A 19,321-nucleotide genomic window follows, 5' to 3' on the forward strand; every position below is an offset into this window, starting at 1 on the left:
TAAAAAATGACACAAATGAACTTATTTATAAAACAGAAAGAGACTCACAGACATAGAAAGCAAACTTACGGTTACCAAAGGGTAAAGAGGAATGGAAGGATAAATTGGGAGTTTGGGATTAGCAGATGCACACTACTATATATAAAAGAGATAAACAACAAGGTCCTACTATAGAGCACCGGGAACTATATTCAATAACTTGTAATAATTTATAATGGAAAAGAGTATGAAAAAGAATATAAATATATATAACTGAATCACTATGCTGTACAATAGAAACAAACACAACGTTGTAAATCAACTATACTTCATTTTTTTAAAAAAATAAGAGTGCTCTGCTACCGTTGTTGATCTGAGTGAGTATGCATATAGCTGTGAGCTTAAACTTCCAGAGTGAAAGGCAGAATAACTTGGTGGAAAATGCATGAACTTTGGAATCAGTTTTGGGTTTAAATTCTGGCTTTTCTATCCATAGACTGTGATTTTTAGCTTATTTCTATGAGCCTCAGTTATTTCACTTATAAAATGCAGAGTAGGTATAAGGAATAAATGGAGGAATGTATCTAAAACTTCCTGGAATGCAGTAAGAAATTAATGAATGGTGTTCTCTTTCTCCCTCCCCATCACTTAAGAGTACAGAAGTTGGGTGTGTAATCCTGGTTTGACTAGATAAAACCAAGCCACCCACATTTTCAGACAAAGCTCTTGAAAATCATTTGTTCTCTCCCCAGTCAGAGAACAAGTACCTAGAGAAATTCCAAGCCTGGAGAGGGGCTGAGAGAGAAAGAGAGAGAGGGTCTTCTCTGGGAGCTGTATTAGCGCCATGCTTTCATGTAATACCCAGTGGCATGCAGCTGATACAGTGAGATTATACGTTATTTATTTTTTAAGTTTCTCTAACTCAGTGTGAACTTTTTCTTTCATCTCATCTTACACAAAACCCAATTGGAGATTTTAAGAAGGTTATACGTAATCAATACTTTTATTCACAGGTGATTTGCATTTGTGAGAAGCATTTGCAATTACTGCTGCTTTGAAATTTTTATCAGCTTAAGCAACAAGAAAGTGACATTTAAAATGAATCAGATTGACCAGAGGTTACGTAATCTATTGATTGTGTGAGGAGTTATGATGCGCTGTAATTGAGCCAAAGACCTCTTATATCCTTTGGAAATGCCCTTAGGTTGAATTCTGCAGAGTACAAGATATATGTTTATTTTTAAAAATCAATAAAATACTATTGAAATAGTGAGAAATTCAAAGAGCTACTGAATTCTGAAACTAAAATATCTGCCTCTTTTTTTCTTAACTCTGTGCCATCTCTGAATATGTAGCTCATAATAATAATCTGTGCTATAGCACAGATGATGTAACCCACTCATCATGATAATGTGAAGTGTATTTCACCTTTTGCCTTCTCCTTCTCCATTTTAATTCCAGAACATACTAAAACCCTTGAGTCATTTTGGAGTTACATATAACAGATCCTAGTGTCAAGATTTTCAAAAAATAGGATAAGAGTAAAAATATTAAGATATAGTATAATTTTTTTAAAAAACACAAAGTGAAGTTTGTCAGTAATTAGGTATTATTATCTTCAGAAATATTTTGAAAAGATGTTCAGAACTAGTTGAAGTTTTGGGAATGAAAATATTCACTTAAGAAAACAATTTCGTAATTGTTTTCCTTTTCTCTTTTTTTTAAATTTCAGGGTCAGCCCGGTCTGCAGGTAAGTGAACTCTTTTCTTAACAGATTAGTTCCAATTTAGGATTTTCTCAGTGTGGAGGTTTTACTGCAATTTTTTTTCAAAGGATATAAAAAAGCTATGAACCAGTAATCATGACACCACACAGGAGACCAAATCTTCCCCATGAGTAAAGCTCTGGGGCCTCTTCAGGGTTTTGTGAGCCACGTCAGCTGTTGGACCAGGTGGCAAGTGTGACAATGTACTGTCATATAAAATAAAACTCTTAACTGATCTGAAACAGTGCCACAAGACTTTAATGAAAGATAAAATGGCTTAGCAGTAGACGTCAAGTATGAACTGGTTTGCATTAGGCACTGATTAATCTTGTACTAGTCATGTTGTTGTAAATCCACACAGACTGATTATTTAGATTGTAGTCCTACCAGCTACTTGTGGTTCATTATAGACAGATATTGAATCCATTCTACATTTTCAGCATGAACTAACTGCTGAAGACATGATTTATAATTAAATGTGAAGCCAGTCAGCGGACAATCTTTCGAGCCCTAAGTCATATTGAAGAAAATGAGGAAATACAAGAAGGGGAGGAATGTGTATCGAGCTGAAAGTACAAAAGAAGGGAGTTGTCAAAAGTGGAGATTCAGTAAAAACTAAGAAACTCAATATTAATACCTATTGTAGTCAGTAGGAAGCTAGAGAGAAGGAAATACTGTTATTAATGTTTTACCTTTAACACCATAATGCCTATAAATAACATAATTATTTATTGAGTGCCCCTTGTATCTCTTTCCCCTCAGTACGCTGAATGCTATTTCTGTCCCAGATTGTCTTATAAATAAGTGATTTTCATGATCTCCTTGTTAGTCAATATTCTAAATTGTCTATTGCATGCTAATTCTCATACTAGACCATGATAGTATTATTTATAGTTTTTATGAGCTCTGAATATAAGGAAGTTTAATGGAACAAACAGAAACCTCTACTTTCTTCAGCAGAGCAGTCCTCTTCATACTACTCAAGAGGAATAGCTTCACAAGTAGTTAATTTATATTCATGTCAGAGAATACTCTCATTATTTATAATTTTCACTCTTACAGTCTAAGTTGCCTCAAGGTAATAATTGGAGAGGAAAAAAAAAAAACAAGAAAAAGTTATAGCCTATTCCCTAAATTTCAAACTGCTACATTGTAATGAGATGAATGAAAGTAAAAGGTGCTTTGCATGCTTTACTTGATTTAATGCTTACAACAGCCATGGAAATATTATTATCCTAGATCTAGATCTAGATATATAGGATATATTTATAAATCTCTTCTTATTCTGTATTTATGTGTATATATATCTATATACACAGAACCTATGAGAACCTATATATATGTGGAACATATGAGGAACCCACAAGAGACAGCATAGAGCATGCCTCAGAATTTCCCCACTGAGAGGCACGGAAATTGATGCGTTTATCCACTGATTTCCCATTCTTCATTGTTGAGAGTCATGCCTGAGTGTGGACTCCCTGGCACTTCTGGCTTGCCCCAGAAGGTACAGCACGTTCCAGCTGCTTGAGGAATGCAGGAAGCCATAGGATCATCTGCGACCCGTATTCTAGCACTGTCTTGGAAGGAGGCAGTGGTGTGGGCTGGCATGTATATCTACTACAACGTCCAAGTGCAAGTGTCCTATAGATAAAACCTAGTGGAAAATTCAGATATGGATAGAAAGACTTGGAACACTGGACAAAATGCTTTACAAGTACATTCGTCAATGAGATATTGAAGAGGATAACTGTAAAAAGAAGAACATGATCATAATAAATCTTGAGTACACAGCCACAGTGAATGAGCAGAAGAAAGACAACAAACCAGCAGAGGAAGCCCAGAGTGGTCAGAATCGGGAACATTGTAGATGAATCACTGCAGCTAAGATTTGAAAGTATATCATGGCACTTCAGAGTACCTTCACTTCAGGTCTTATGTTTACTATGGCTCTTCAGAAAAATCGTCTACCTAACTGCCTATACTTGAACGTTTTGGAAGCTTTCAAGAGGGATAGGGCTGTCATTTTCAAAAGGTGACCTGCTCTGGTATTCCTTCATTTTGGCTACGAGTTTGCCTTTAATGGATACCCAATTCACAAGATCATTTCTTTCAAAATGCCTTCCTCATGTCACACAAAATGAAAACAGTGGATTTAGGAAGGATAGGTAGATCAATAGGATTCCAGATTAATAGGATGTTATTTTGCAGACCAGTGGTAAAAGGGGAAAATGTCTAATAATCAAGGAGTTCTGACCATCTTTCTAAAGCTGAAGATGGCTTAAATTGTTTAAAAAAATAATTGCAAAAACTGGAAAGTGAACCCTGTTGCAGCGATGGTATGAAATTAACTATGAAAATAGGCCTTAGGGAAGACAGGTAAATCTAAGCCCTTACCTAAATTGGTGAGAAAATGGTTCTTGATAAGGGAAATGCAGTGGTGAAAGGGTATTAGAAAGAAAAAAAGGCAATGCTGGCATCTGTGGTTAAGATGGGAAAAGAGGCAGGGGAATGAATGGAGAGGATATTGCTGTGAATCCACCAGTCAAAGGAAATCAAATTCTTAGAGAAGAAACAGGATGCATTAGAGTGAATAATATCACAGAGACCTGAAAAAATGGTTGAGTAAAAAGAGAAAAAATAACGGGAGACAACAAAGAGTATGTAAGGGAAGAAAGAAGAAAGAATTAGAAAAAACACAGATGAGCATTTGTATTTCAACCTAGAGGTAATGAGAATTATTCAGGGGGATGGGTCAAAATTAATCTATTGAAATGAAAGTCACCCTGATATTTTTTTCATTAATTCATATTAACATAATTCAGTCTAATAACTCAAGTATCTATTTTGCCCCTCTTAGGTACAAGACACAACGATAAGGTTGTAAAATTGTGGTGAACAAGACAGACTCAGTCTCTGCTCTTTTAATAGTTTTCATGTTGGTAGTAAAGTACAGTTGCAGGCCCACCATTCTGAGGGTGACTTTAAGCCTCCTGCAAGCCCTGCTCTGCGTCTGCACATCTGCTTAACCCTCAGGTTCTGTTGGGACCTTAGACATGAGGCATTTAAGGATCCCTTTTTCTCACATGCTGGTGACCCAGCCTCAGTGCCACTGCTCTAAGTGTGGTACTGGCACCGTGCCTTAGTTCCAGTCATCGGGTTTCTGCCCAGATCCAGGCACCCCTGTTCTGGTGACTGAGTCCTTTCCTGGCTCCCCATGCCTCCACTCCCTTTCTGCATTACTGTCTTCATCCCAGGTCCTCTTTTTCTCTTTGCTCTCTACTGTCCAGTATTAGAGTCATGGTGTGCATGCTCTGTGCAGCCTTGCTACTGACTGACAGAACAATTAGATGCTTCTAGCCCATTGCCTACTTGAAAGGACTCCATGTTTCTTTCTTTTGACTCTGACTTCCCATTGCTGTTCTGCACACCATGGAAGACTTGCCTGTTGCCTGGCCAGTCACTGCTGTAGAGGAGCTGAGTCAGGAAAGTGAACATTTAGCTTTTTCCTGTCTCTATAATGGAGATGTCAAGGGTTGGGATTGAATGTAGCATCAACCAGTATCAACCTATCTATGTCTTCCAGGTAAAGTTTTTCTATCATGGTTCTGATTGTCATTCTTCTGACCCCTCCAAACTTTGAACCTCAATATGATTACCATTTAGAGGGAAATAAAATCCAGCTCCTTGTCTGACATTCAAATCCTTTGATTTGGTCTGTTTTTGTAGCACTATCTCCCACCAATTTTTTATTAATGTTCTTTCTGGACACAGTGTTTCATCCAAACCAAATCAAACCAGTTAATTTTTTTCTCTTCAAATCTGTTTTTCTTCATTTGTCTTTTCTTAAACTACTCTTTTCTCCAGAACTGCTTCCTGCCTAGCCCCTAGTCATGCTCAGTTTCCACACATCCAAATATAATAGCCCTTCATACTTACATGTCGCTTCTTCCATCAGGATGCCATCAGTCTCCCTGAGCTGAGTGTAATTTCTCCCTGTTGCTGTATCCCCACAGCACTTTATCTGTACAGCTTTTTATATTACTTTACACTTAAAATAGAGGGGGCATAGACAGCAAAGCCAGACAGACTGTAAGTCAAATTCTAGCTGTTCCACTTACAAGCTTTGTGATCCTGGGCAAGTTATTCAATCACTCTGAGTCTCATTTTCCCCATCTGTAAAAGCAAAGATAATAATGTCTTATTTCAACAGATGGTGTGAGGATTAAAATGAGATAATACATGTATAACTTCTAACACAGTGTCTAGTATGTGGCAGGCACTCAGTAAACATTAATTTCCTCCCTCCCTTTTCCTCTTTCTATTGTATCATAGCTATTTATAAACATCCTTTCTCTCTTTACTACTAGCTTTCATGACCTTCAAGAGTGGGATCTATGCTTTCTTTAATCTTTAGTATCCTCCACAACACCTAACTCAGTTCCTTGTCTGTAGCAGAATTTCAACAAATCTTGTTGAGTTGCGTATAGTACATACAAAATCTTAAGGAAAGGGAAGCTGAAAAGGAGAGAAAATTATCAGCTTTTAATAATTCTAAATGCCAGTCAGTAATACCATGTGTCATCAGTAATGCCAAGTAAAACAGTTCTGAGGTTTCTAAGCTCTGAGATTTTACTGAACATTTATTAATGTCAATGTCTCACATCCACATGGTTTGGAGGGTTTGGATACCTTTGTTTCCCTTCATTATAGTAGTTTATTCATATATATTTAATCTTTGGTGAAAATAAACAGATAGCCTAAGCCCAGGGTCATACCTATGATATGTTACTTTATTTTGTAACAAGTTATTTGTAGGGTTCAAAGTTTGGATTTGATTTTTAACAGTCAAGACAACTATAGAAAGTAGTTTGTAGTGGTTGTGTGTAACGCCAATTGCTTATGCAATAATATTCCTCCACTAATAGATAATTTAATACAAATTATAAAAGCTAGTTTTTAAAAAACCTTCTCAGGGTTCAATTTTGTACACTTTATAAAAATATATTGGCCTTCTCTTTGCCCTAAATAGCTCCATAAGTATATCAGGATAATGAAATAGTGGAACCATTATATTAAGTGAAAGGTACCCCTTCCATACCAAGGGCATTTTCTTTTGCATGAAAGTTTTAGAGTTTTAAAGTCCTCCTCATAACTCCCCTTTGGCGTTGTATGTGAACATAAAGGAGGTATAATTCCCTTAGGAATTTGGAGGACTAAAGTTGTGTGTGTGGTGTAATTCTGTATTACTCAGTGAGAAAAAAATGCAAGAGAAAAACCACAAGCAAATACCATCAGACAACTGCACATGGAGGCGTGTGGCTTTCATTTGTACTTGTTCAGATGCACTTGAGAAGAAGTGGACCATATCACTTTGCCTTTTTCCCCAAATCCTTTTTTACTTTGTTGTTGTTCTGATATTGTTGTTGCCATTTCACAACATTTTACTAAAATTTACAAAAAACAAGCTCTGTGTGCCTTATAAGGAATTATTCCTGAAAAAAATACATTTGGTGGCAGTATTTAACTTTCCGTTCATATGTTTTAAATTATATATTAAGCTCCTTCTAACCTAACACTTTAGCAATTCCCATATTTCATGTTTGTGCTCCAGTCCAGCCTTTGTCAGATCCATATAATCTGACTTGGGGGCAAGGAGAGGACAAATACACTCTCCAAGAAATTTAAAATGCATGTGTCGGTGTGTGCATGTGTATGTGCGTGTGCCTGTGTGTGTGTGTGTGTGTGTGTGTAAAGAAAGTCCTTATTTTACTTACCACATAATAGAACTGCCATATTAAACTAGTAATGTATTCCATCCTGAATAAATTGTGTCAGACTTAATAAAGTATTATCATTCTCTGTATATCATATAAATAATTGATGTGGTGGTTATATGATGAGGAGAATGATTATTAATGTCTTAACGTTTTGGGTTTTTTTTTTTGTATTTTATTAAGTAAATGGTTAACATGATATAAAAGACTCCACTGTACTCCAAATAGCTTCTATCTTAAAGAGTACACACAATAGAACAGCTTATTTATTTTACTATAATCCATATTTCTTTATTTTTACATGGTCATTTGTATATTGAAATGGTTGGTATAACATTATCTCAAAGTTTAATTTTAGCTTAGAATTCTTTTCTACTGAAATTAATTGAAGACCTTCTATTGCCAATTTTTTGTGCTTTGTTTTCTATCAAATATATTCCTTTAAATTCTATCTGAATAGAGGTGAATAACATACAGTCTTTCATGAATAATTAATCTGACATTGATCAGCGTATGTGGAAGATGTTATCATTCCCAAACTAACTCATTTTTGTATCTCAGTTTTTAAATAGTGTTGATATATAGAAAATGCACAAGGTTTTGATGAGTAAATGTATATATTTAACAATTCAGATTTAAAGATAATTTTATATTCATTTGGTGATGAAATGACTGAAACAACTGAAAATATCAGCTTTTAAGAGTTCATTTTTAAGGCAGTATATGGAATACATTGGATAGGGTTAAGGCAGGGTGGGCTCCACGTGTGGACACTGGGGCTTAAATGCTGGTCTACCACTTGGAAGCTGTATGACTTTGGGCAAGTTATTTTTTTCCTTCAGTTTTTCAATATAAAATAAGGATGGATGGTTTGACTTAATACATGACTTAATGAAGCACTTGGAACAGGGTATGGCACACAAAGGTGTTATTGTTAAACATGTATTCATGCACATATAAACACCTACATACATACCTTCTCACATATGCATTCACACTGAGACAGAGCCATGAAGACATATTACCTTATAGTAATATTTCTTCTGCTGGATAGATAGCCTATAGAATAATGGCCTCAGAACATACAGAGATTTAGGATAAGTAATTCAATCTTAAAATTAAGAAATTCATGAAAAAGTGTTATCACTCTTATACTTATTGTATAGATTCTCTATCTAAAACAAACATTTATGTGCACATTTGTATGTGTATCTTATTCTCTTTAAAGATATCAGAGTTTTAGTTAGAAATATTGTTCTTCAGTGAATTCAAACTAATTCAGTTTGAAGTGTTTCAAATTTTAAAATTTTGTTTACAAATTTTCTCAAATTTATTATATATGGACATGTAATTTCACAAATAATGTTCTTATGGATTTCTTTGGTAATTTTGATATCCAGCAGAATTCTTAATTGGCTAAATTTATTTTCTCCCTAAATATCTCCAGTCATATTTCAATTGATACCACATTTTTAATACAAAATATATTCCTTTGTTCATGTAGAGATTAAAACAGTGGAATGCTATAAAATAGTAGGTAGAAGGATAGCTCCAGAAACATTTTATTCTATTTTTTCTCTTTTATCCAAACCGCATATAAACCTAGTCTTAACAATGACTGTAGGAGACCTCACTACCGCCTAAGTTAATGTAAGTCTTTGCATTTCAGGTTTGTTTTTTACAGTCAGTTCATTCAGTATTAATTATTTGAGATCTTAAACCAGGCAGAATCTATCACAGTAATTTACATTCAGGAAATATTTTTCTAAAAAAATACATGGAATTAAAGATAAATCAAAGGTGATACATCTTCAATTGATATAGTTGAATAAATATCATCAATTATCATTTTGCTTAAAATAGTTATGGCACAGCTTCCCTGAAACTTCTTACCTGGCAACCTGAGCTATGGAGCTATCTGTAAAAGAAAAATTAACACAGTGAGGTTTTGAGTTCCTGAAAGAAATGTTACTCCTTGCAACAAACTCAGGGCCACCATTTACATTTGTGCAGGTTGTGCACTGCACAAGGCTACTCGGCCAAGGGGCCGGTGTGGTCTCAAAGTGAAGCTCATGCTTCACTTGCCAAGGCTGTGTGCCCTCTTGGGGGCTGCATCTGCCTGGAGGAAAGCCTCCTTATCTAATTAGTACAAAGTCTCAGTTTGGGTCATCAGAACTCTGAATGAAGTGCCTGCAGTTTAGTCTGAAGAAAACTAACCAGCGTTTTAGTGGTGGGCGTCATGATCTGAGATGAGAGCTGTACATCCAGGAGGAAATGTGTGGGCGGCAGAAGGCGTTGTCCTGGAGGGCAGCCACAGCTGGGCATAGGGTGGACAGATAGGTAGTAGCTGAAACTGTGGCAATGGGTGAGATGCCCAGGGGAAGAGAAGTCGTGGGGCGGTAGTGGGGCAGGTTAGTTATGAAGTACAGGAGAGGAAGAGGAAAAAAAGCCCTATCAGACAGTGGAAGACCCAGGAAGCTTTGCCAAGAAGCTGAAGGAAGAGTGGTCCGCATGTGAACTCTTGTCATTGGGTTTGCAATCGGGAGGTCAGTGAGTAACTTTAGTCATCTGTGGTTTCAAAGCAGTATTGCCGTGGTTTCAGGAGTAACTCAGTGTTGAAAAGGTCGGGAGAGTGAAATTAGAGTACTCCTTTTCTAAAAGTTTGGAGTCACAGGCAGAAGGGAGAAAGGAGCCAAAATTATCTGCCCGCGTTTGCAATGTGAGAAAAAAATCTTTCATTGAATAGCATTCATTTCATCTTGAAGAGATTGTGTGAAGTTGTTGATTCCTTTTGCTATTAGTCTGTACTCTTCTGAACTAGAGTCATCTGAGTCAACAAATGAGAAATGGTAGTAACCTTGAAAGGCACAATTTCAAGCCCAAGTCAAATAAATCCTCATAAGCATTAATTGGGAGTGTGTTGGACATAAAATGTCTGAATTTTTGATTGTCTACAGGCTATTCGGGGAATATTAATTTTAGCCCTGATGTCTTGTTAGAAACCTCTGTTGTGGGAAATACGCTAATAAATTTATTGGACACATACCATGTATAAGGTACAAGGCTACACATTTAAATTAGGAAGAAAAGAGGGGAAGGGAAATAATATTTATAGAAGACCATATGTTCTTTTAATTACATCCTACTATTCCCATGTGAGGTAAGCATTGTTTTTTCCATCTTACAGAGGTGGAAACTGAGGCTCAGAGAGGTTAAGTGACCTGCCAAAGATCACGTGCTAGTACATATTAAAGCCTCCAACGTTGGTGCTTATTACCTTTCCCTCTCTTACGTATACCTCACCTCTCTTCCTGCCCTCAAGGCTCCTGGTAGTTCAGTGTGAAGCATACATCTTAAACCTAGCAAGCATGCACTAATTTTTTATAAAGAGCTACAAGTGCTTAAGGAGTTCAAAAATGAGGAAAAAACATACCCAGAAGAGAGTCAAGTAAAGCTTAGGCCAGAGAGGTCACTGAGGTGAGTCAGCAGTGACTGGCAGTAATGATAGGGATTGTATAGGAGGTGGAGATGGGGCTTTTACTGCAGGGACTAATATTTCTCTCAGAAACTCAAGTTCTTACTGTGGTTTTTTCCAATTAGCTCCGTAGCTCAGGTTGCTAGGTAAGATGTTTCAAGAAAAGTGTGCTAAAATTATTCCAAGCAAAATGATAATTGATGATGTTTATTCTGCAGAAAGAATGACATGAGCAAAGATACAGAAAGTGATGAGGGGAATTCTGACAACAGCTGGTGTTCAAGGCTGACTGGAGGAGAGGATCCTTATGAGGAAGGAGGCAGGAGTGGGTTAGAGATAAGGCAAAAAAGGAAAGTTAGAAGCATATTATAGAGGACATTGGACACAGGCAGATTTCCCACAACGTGTCACCTATTAGCTGTTGCATCCATGGAGGATCATGGCCTGTAACAACTTTTTCATTGCAGATTACAAATGAGCCCTTGACATTTTTTAAGCTGAAGAATGATATACAAAAATGCGCTTTAGAAAACATAGCCTGACAAGAAGTATGTAGGATGGAGTTGAGTAAGGGAAGACGAAAGAGGATGGTGGGCTATTCTTGTTTTCCAGGAACAAGGGTGCTAGCAACAAACATGGAAAGATAGATTCAAGGGATTTGAGGGAGAATAAAATCTATAGGACTTGCATAGGATTCCATTTACTGAACCAGACATAACATTGAGGCTTTAGGCTTGGAGGAGCAGCAGTGTGTTAAACAAAAATATGGAAGTCAGAAGCATGATTAGCTTGCAGTAGAAACTGGGAAGTTTGAGCTGATGATGGCGTATCTTGGCTTAGACATCTGGTAAGCAGTTGTAAATGCAGGACTGCAGCCTGGAAAAGAATTTAGGACATAAGTCAGGTAATAATTAAAGCCAAATAGTATATTTGATAGCTGATGAAGGGAGTAAAGTGAAAAGACAAAAGGTTTAGACACAAATTTGGGCAATCCTGACATTTATGGGCTTTGTCAGCCCTCCCTCCTCCAAGCTCTAGTTTATTTAGTTTTATTTTAGCCCAGGGTAACTCCTTTCCAGAGCCCCGTCCACTGGCTCAGCAGTTTCCCTTGCCATAGCTCAGCTTTCTTCTTCCTAATGGAAAGAAATGCCCTCAAGACCAATATGTATTTCAACTCATGTTACTTTATTTTTCCCCAAACCAGAATGTAAAAATAGGACTTCTACTCTGCTACCTCCTTCCTCTTTGCTCAAATTCAATTTCTGTTCTTTCTATGACCAGTCTATTATTTGAAGTTTAATGGAGATGGTAAGAAGTTAGGAACTTAGAATGAGGGTATAGAGGGCAAAGACAACTTTTCTTCCCTTTGACTTTAGTGGGGAGTGAATGAACATGTTTGGAGACCAGGGGGAAGAATCCAAGGGGCCCGTAATTGTTGAAGAGACAAGTGAGAACAATGATAAAGAGCAGGGCGAGGTGGGGTGGTATGTACCAACATTACCTCCAGTCCCACGAGAGAGGAGGTAAGGATACAGGAAAATCTGGAGATGGAGAGCATGGTGGTTGTAGAAGCCTGCATTAAAAGCTTTTGATCTGTTTAGTCATCAGCTGAGGAAGAGGGAGATCAGGCTTCTAATTTACACAGGGAGCTCGAGAACTACAGACAAACCTAGCCCTTGTTTTTTCCATTCCATCTGCCTATCCCCTTAGACTCAAAGGGATATCCTAATCCTCATCCCTGGGTTGTGTTCAGTTGTCATTCGCAAAACCAATATTGCTCTATAAGATACTACCAGTGAACATAGAATCAAAGTAACCTTCAAACCAGGCTTTCTTAAATAATGTGGGCAAAATTATTTGGGGACACTATATTAGGAAAAATGCAGAAATAGACAATTGCAAATTAAACCCATCGTTTAAAGATGACTGTACCTCTGAATACATTTGAATTATATTGAGGACACTAAGGGTATTGTAGGATAGTTTACACCATTAGCTGTAAAGTCACAGGGGCTACTGTGGGCATTTAGAGAGCAAGTTGATACTTTCTTTCAACACAAGGAATGTTTAGGATTCCAAGTCTTTCACCATGGAGTTCATTTTATTTGACCTCTTAAAAATAAGTTTTTTTTTTTTAAAAAGCAAAGTTAAACAACAAAAAAATAGTTTTAGCAATCTCTTAAAATATTTAGATGTAAGGAATGGTTCTACAAAGAAGGGACCTCTTGGTTTTGATTGGCAGGAGCCGTAATTTGGCTGTATTTAATTTGTATTGTGTTAGAAAAGAAAGCCAGAGTGAGCTTCCCTGATTCCTGCTGTTTTATAAGCCCTTAACTCCATTGAGCTACATCAGCCTTACTTTTGAGAGACCTTTTTTAATGTTTGGTTTTTCTAAACTTTCTTTTAGTGCTAGCCCTCACTAATTGTTTCCTTATGGCAGCTGCTTATGATTTAAGACTGATCATGGGTACATATAGTCCCTTGTCCAAGGCTCAAACTGACATCACAAGAGAACTTATAGTTACAATCTTACTACAGAAAATGTCTAGAAAATAAGAGCTGTAAAAATTAGTTTTGCAATAAGTGGGGCTGGTTTTCAGATTTTAAGTTTGTGTTTATACCGACCCCCTTTTCTGCTGGATTTCTTTTAATCTTCAATACAAAACGGAAGGTGTAAAGTCTGAAGCTATAAATCTGTTTATAGCTATAATTCCCTTCCCTGGCTTAGCAGAGTTTGACACTATAATAAACACGGTTCTTCTGCAGCAACACTGAATCTGGTTCTTGTATAATTCTTTTGTATGTTGCTGCTTTGAACACTGAGTTTTATGGCATTCTTCTCTTTCTGGGTGTTTCAGTTCGGCAAGAATTGAGCACCTACTATATGCCAGGGATGACTAGATAGTTCTAAGGCCTAAAGTTTAGTCTTGTTTTGTCATTAAAGTGATGTGACTAAAAGGACAATGAAGTGTTTTTGTCTTGCTTTGTTTTGTTTGGGAATAGTCCTTGAACACTGAAGTAAATTATATTAAACCTGTGTATTCTCTAAAAGTTTTTGATCATTCACCTCATACATTTCTCACCACATTGCCTTTTGAGTTTAGGAAATCAATATGTTTACTTTCTTAATCCTCAGGTCAAGTATTTGAAAAATAAATTTTATTTTGTGTTTTCCATGATTTAAATATTTAAAATATTGAGTGTGTGCTTCATAATCATTACCATCGGTAAATCAGGCATTCTACAAGTTTCTTTGTGGACAGTGTTCCATTTTAGCTAAACAGTAAGCATTGTTTTCCCCATTTTACAGATGAAGAAACTGAGGCTCAAAGAGCTTAATGAACCTGCTAAAGATCACACAGGTGATCACAACCAAGATTTCAGTCTGGATCTGTTTTACTTCAAACTTTGAGCTCTTAATCACCAATATAATTCATTTTATGAACTTTATTTTTAAGTAACTCCCCCAAATTATACTTTTCCTTATTATTTTTACTCTTTTCTGAAGCATTTTAAAAGAGATTATACATAAATCTACACATACACACACACACACACACAGAGTGACCTATGCCTGTATATAGGAATGCCTACATTTTTACATCAGATTTTCCATAAAAGGTTTTAAACTTCCAAATTACTAGCTGAAGTTATTTGCAAAGTTGGGAGTCTATGAAACAAACAAAAAAAAGATTGATGATTTGAGGAGGAAATGTCCCTAAAAATATATTATGCTAGTAAAGCAGAAAATGATGTATATGAGTTCAGTGTTGAGGTGTATACTTCGAAGAATACACGTTCACATTTTAGTTAGAGGTGAACCTATGCTAAATGCATAAAACATTTTATTCAGTAACAAGGTAGATTTATCCACATGTAAATACTAGATTTTTCCATGATTAATACTATTTGCAATATGATTTTGTGTAGTGTCCAATACATGCTAAGAACCACAATACCAAATTCAGTTTCTTCATGCCTGTACGGTTTGAGTATCTATCTCAATTGGCACAGTGGGCCAAGTTAGTGGTAGAGTCAGGGAGAAGACGGAAATCTTACAATCAGCAGAATTGAGGCTTATATCGTACTTGAACAAGAGAACACTGGATAGTTCGTGTTTCCTTCCTCCCTGGGAGACTGTGAACTTTGATAAAGCAATGTTTGCAAGAGTGCCTGGGCACATGGACATCAAACATGCAGTGACCTCTGAGGTTGTGCTGGGCTCCCAGAGGACAGCTGTGCAGCACACTCTGACTTCCTTATCTTTAAAAGAAGAAGGAAATTATAGCTTTTAAAATATAGTAAGTCCATGTTCAGTTTACAGTGGAAAAAGTAGAGTGAGGGAAATGTACTTTGTTCATAAGTTAACATAGAAGGATGGCCTGTGTGTGGTGGCAGCACAGCATGGCGAGCGTACATCATCCATGCTGCTTTTACCCAAGAGTGATGACAGAGAATTCTCTCTCCTCTCTCTCAGTCTCTCTCTCTCTCTCTCTCTCAGCTATTTCTGATTAGGTCAGCCAAATCTGCCAGCCCTCTGTTTGGATTTGAAACGCATCCCTAAAACTAGATTTTACACTGGGCTCTGGAGCTACTGTGTTTACCAGGGTTGAACCAGCTTAGGCCAACACTTTTATTCAATTGCACTGAATTGTGAGGTTCAAATGAATAGGACTTCTTAAACTATGTTGATCATCTGTCAATGGCCCCCATATTCAATCAGGTAGCCAGTCTTGTTCGTTCTGCCTCAGAAATGCCTCCTAAATCTAGGGCTTTCCCTGTGTCTCCACTGTTGTGATCTTAATTCAGATCTTTGCCACCTCGTTCTTGGACCAAGGCAACAACTTCTGAAGAAGAGCAGCATTCCATGCTCTCAGAGTTCCATAAAGCACACTTGATCTCACAACCTCCTTGTTAAATTGCCAACAGAATCCAGCCCAGGGACCTGGGTATTGTTAGCCAGTCTTCCCAAATCTCTCTTTCCTGCTATTCCCCATCACGACTCTCCACACCACATATGTTCTGACCACTCTGAACTCCTCATCTTTCTCTGATCCAGGACGCCTTCCACACATCTGCATGTTCATTCCTTCTGCCTGAACTGCCTCACTCCTCCCCAGTCCCCCTTATCCCTGGACAACTTTCAAGAGCCAGTTCCAATGTCATCTTTGTAACTCCAGCTCTCCTACCTTTATTCCTCTCTGTACTCCCACCACACGGCATTTACTCCACTAGTTGTAATTATATTTGCATGTCTGTCCTCCAGACTCAGAGCACACCGCCTGGCTCATATTTGGCCATAAATGCTTAGAAAATGAAACTAGCTTGTCTTTATAATTCTATAGTTATGAAAAGATTAATCAGAAAAAGGTTTGTTAGATTTCAGAAATAAAAATGATCTACACTTTTCTGGGATAGAAATGATGACCCTATTCTTATTTCAACAGCTGTGGCTGCCAAGAATTTCCAAGGTTTGCTCCTTTCCCATTTTTCTACCTCTAGCAAATTGAACTTTGTTTTTTGATTGCTGTCTTTTAAAAATCATTCCCTCTTTAGCTTTTGCCAGTTCAAAGGAAGCAAAATTTACGGTTCTTGTGAATAAAAGACCTTTACTGAGATATCCAACTCCTATGAATATATCTGTCCTTTCCAGCTATATTTCAATAACTTTTATGTAGATTGAAATCCAGTATTTTCCTGAATTGCATTTATTGTGCCTCTTATTCATTGTGCTTTTAATTTGCTTTTATCATTTAATTGAAATAGATAATAGAGCATGGAAAAAGAGCTAAAACCTTAGTTATTTGGACAGAAATAGAATTTGGGAGACTTAAATTGTTACAGACCCATGTTAAAGGCTTGTTACAAATAGGCAGTTACTGTAAGTTCTGTACTTGAAGTCATTTGAATAGGAGTTAATTTGAAATTTGCCAGTGAAATTTGTAAATACATTGGTAGTAAATGAATAACACTCTAACAATGCTCTAAAAGAAGCGCTCCAACTACTGAGTAACAACACTAATAATAAAGACTTTGTTAGCACCTTCAAATTGTGTGTGATTAGAGCTAATTACATAAAACTAATTAGAAATATAATTTCAAATAGTCTTATTTATTTATGAAAGTGGACATTATAAAATATCTGACTGCAACATACTAGACCAGACAAGAAGGACAGGAATCCCAAAAGAAGCCTTCTACGAAACTCTGACTCACTATTCACATATTTATAACCAGTAATTTTACCATATTTCTTTCCCACTGATCTCAACCCAGTTTTAGCAACGGGCTTTTATTTTCAAATAGTTACCAACCAGCCATTGACACTAATACCTGAACAACATATATGTCCACTAAATATTAGATTGTTAGCTTGGTGTAGTTGGAAGCAGCAAAACACCATTGTTAAATACTCTCTAATTCAAATAATTCATTAATTTGTATAGCTGCCTATCCCAAGCATAGGGGGGTGGTTTTCTTGCAAGACAAAGAAAGTAACTTAAATCATGACCCAGCTTTAAGTTTAAAAGTTAATAATCAAAGATACCTTTTTTTGATTATAATATTTTGACTGAAAAAGAATCATGGCTCCTAAATTTTGAAATACTGTGTTTATTAAGGTAACATTTTTCTACATGTTCAACCCATATTTGCAGTGAAGAGGGTCCAGTTTGAAAAAAGAGTGGGATTTCAGTCAGAGCAGAAGAAAACACCTGCCATTAATCCCGAGAGCACAAGTGCGGTCTGGAGTGTCCTAAGCAGCCGCCACAGCTGTGAATGGAGGCTGACCTCTGCTTCCGTTCTCTCTTGGGCTGGCAGGTGCCAGGACGCCATTCTGTCTGCTCAGAAACACCCCCTTTTGAAGCAGCAGTCTTTATTGCTCAATTGCAAATGCAGATTTTCATGTGTTCATGAATTAAGCGTCCTTGCTTATGGCAAGCTGTCTTAGGGCTCTAGTGGACTAATGCTTTGGCATTAGTGATGGGACTGTGGGGAAAAGATTCCTCTCTGTCCTCCTTAAAATAGTTTCGTAAAAGCTTTGACCTCAAACATTCCATATCACCTAACTAAGTGCCTTCAGAGGACTGATACAATAAGAAGCTTGGCCTCTGAAATCTCACCAGCAAAAACAAAATGTTAAGAGGAGAAGCTTTTCCAGGGAGGGGAAGCTGGGGACAGGTCCACAGTAACTGTGAGTGACCTTACAGTAGCTGGATTTTCTAGGCGTCATTTTTCTTAACACTAGTATATAGAAGTGTCTGACGTTAGCTTTTCCAGAACAGACTGTTTAGTTTTTCTAAATCAGCATATCCCACCATATCCTCCACCAGTGCATAGAACATTGCCAAACTCTTTATAGGCATTCACCAAATGTATATAAAAATCTAATTAGAGTTAAACAACATGCTACTTAATTAAATCAAGACTGGAATCACCATTGTATTTCTTAAACTTGAGGGTTAGTATCCTCTCCTTCTTTTCTTCGGGTTTCCTCTGCCCCACCTAAAATAAAATCCTACTTGTAGGGCATTTGTGAGCATTTTGTGTGTGTTAAAAATGATCAAATAAATTTCCTAAACAATTTTACAGAGGTGTGCAGACTACTCATTACTCACTACTTGATTCACTGAAAACATTAATAAAAATGTTAAGAAAAATCATTTTCTTAGCTTCCCTTTTTTTAATGGCAAAATTATTTTGGAGGGTAAGAAAGAAAAGAGTTTGTCTAGTTGATTCCATTACCCTAGCCCCCTCTCTGTCTCCCAGATTCTCTATAATTCCTCTTTCTCTGATTTTGAACTTGCGATCTTGAGGCCACTGTCCATGACACCATGAAAAATGCAACCAGGGGGCATTTGAGAGCAGGCACGAGGTACACGGATAGCAGCCTCTCTGAGCATCTAGTTCTGGAACTGCATCCCAGCACTTAGCATCCCTTAGACTGCACTCAGTCACACCGATGAGGTTAGAGTCCTGGCTAACTCACTTACAAGAGGCCTAACCTTGATAATCTTTGAGTTTTATTTCTGGCATCTATAAAAGGAATATCATAATAATTTCCTCATTAGTTTGGGAGAAGATTAAATGCAGTAACAGGTGAAAGTTCTTAGTTGATGGCAAAATACACAAAATATGACATGATGTTGTCGCTATTATTAATATCATGATAACCTCACAACTGTTACCAGACATGCTGCAACCGAGAATGGGAATTTGGTACAGTTCCTCTGTAGCTGGTATTAGCAGCAGATGTTTTGGTAGGTGGAGCACTCCTACATTCCCACCTGAAGTGACAAAGCACTCTCCACTGGGAACTCAGAAGCA

General features: G+C 37.1%; 1 protein-coding gene across 1 annotated transcript in view; it reads left to right on the plus strand.

Annotated features, from left to right (window-relative positions):
• Positions 1-19,321, plus strand: part of COL25A1 (collagen type XXV alpha 1 chain) — a 415,084-nt gene that overhangs the window by 242,509 nt on the left and 153,254 nt on the right. Inside the window, exon 5 of the mRNA XM_010981063.3 lies at positions 1,712-1,729. Coding sequence (XP_010979365.1) covers positions 1,712-1,729 — 18 coding nt within the window. The remainder of the gene's footprint in view (positions 1-1,711; positions 1,730-19,321) is intronic.

Source organism: Camelus dromedarius, chromosome 1, assembly GCF_036321535.1.
Source record: "Camelus dromedarius isolate mCamDro1 chromosome 1, mCamDro1.pat, whole genome shotgun sequence".
Lineage (NCBI taxonomy): Eukaryota > Metazoa > Chordata > Mammalia > Artiodactyla > Camelidae > Camelus > Camelus dromedarius.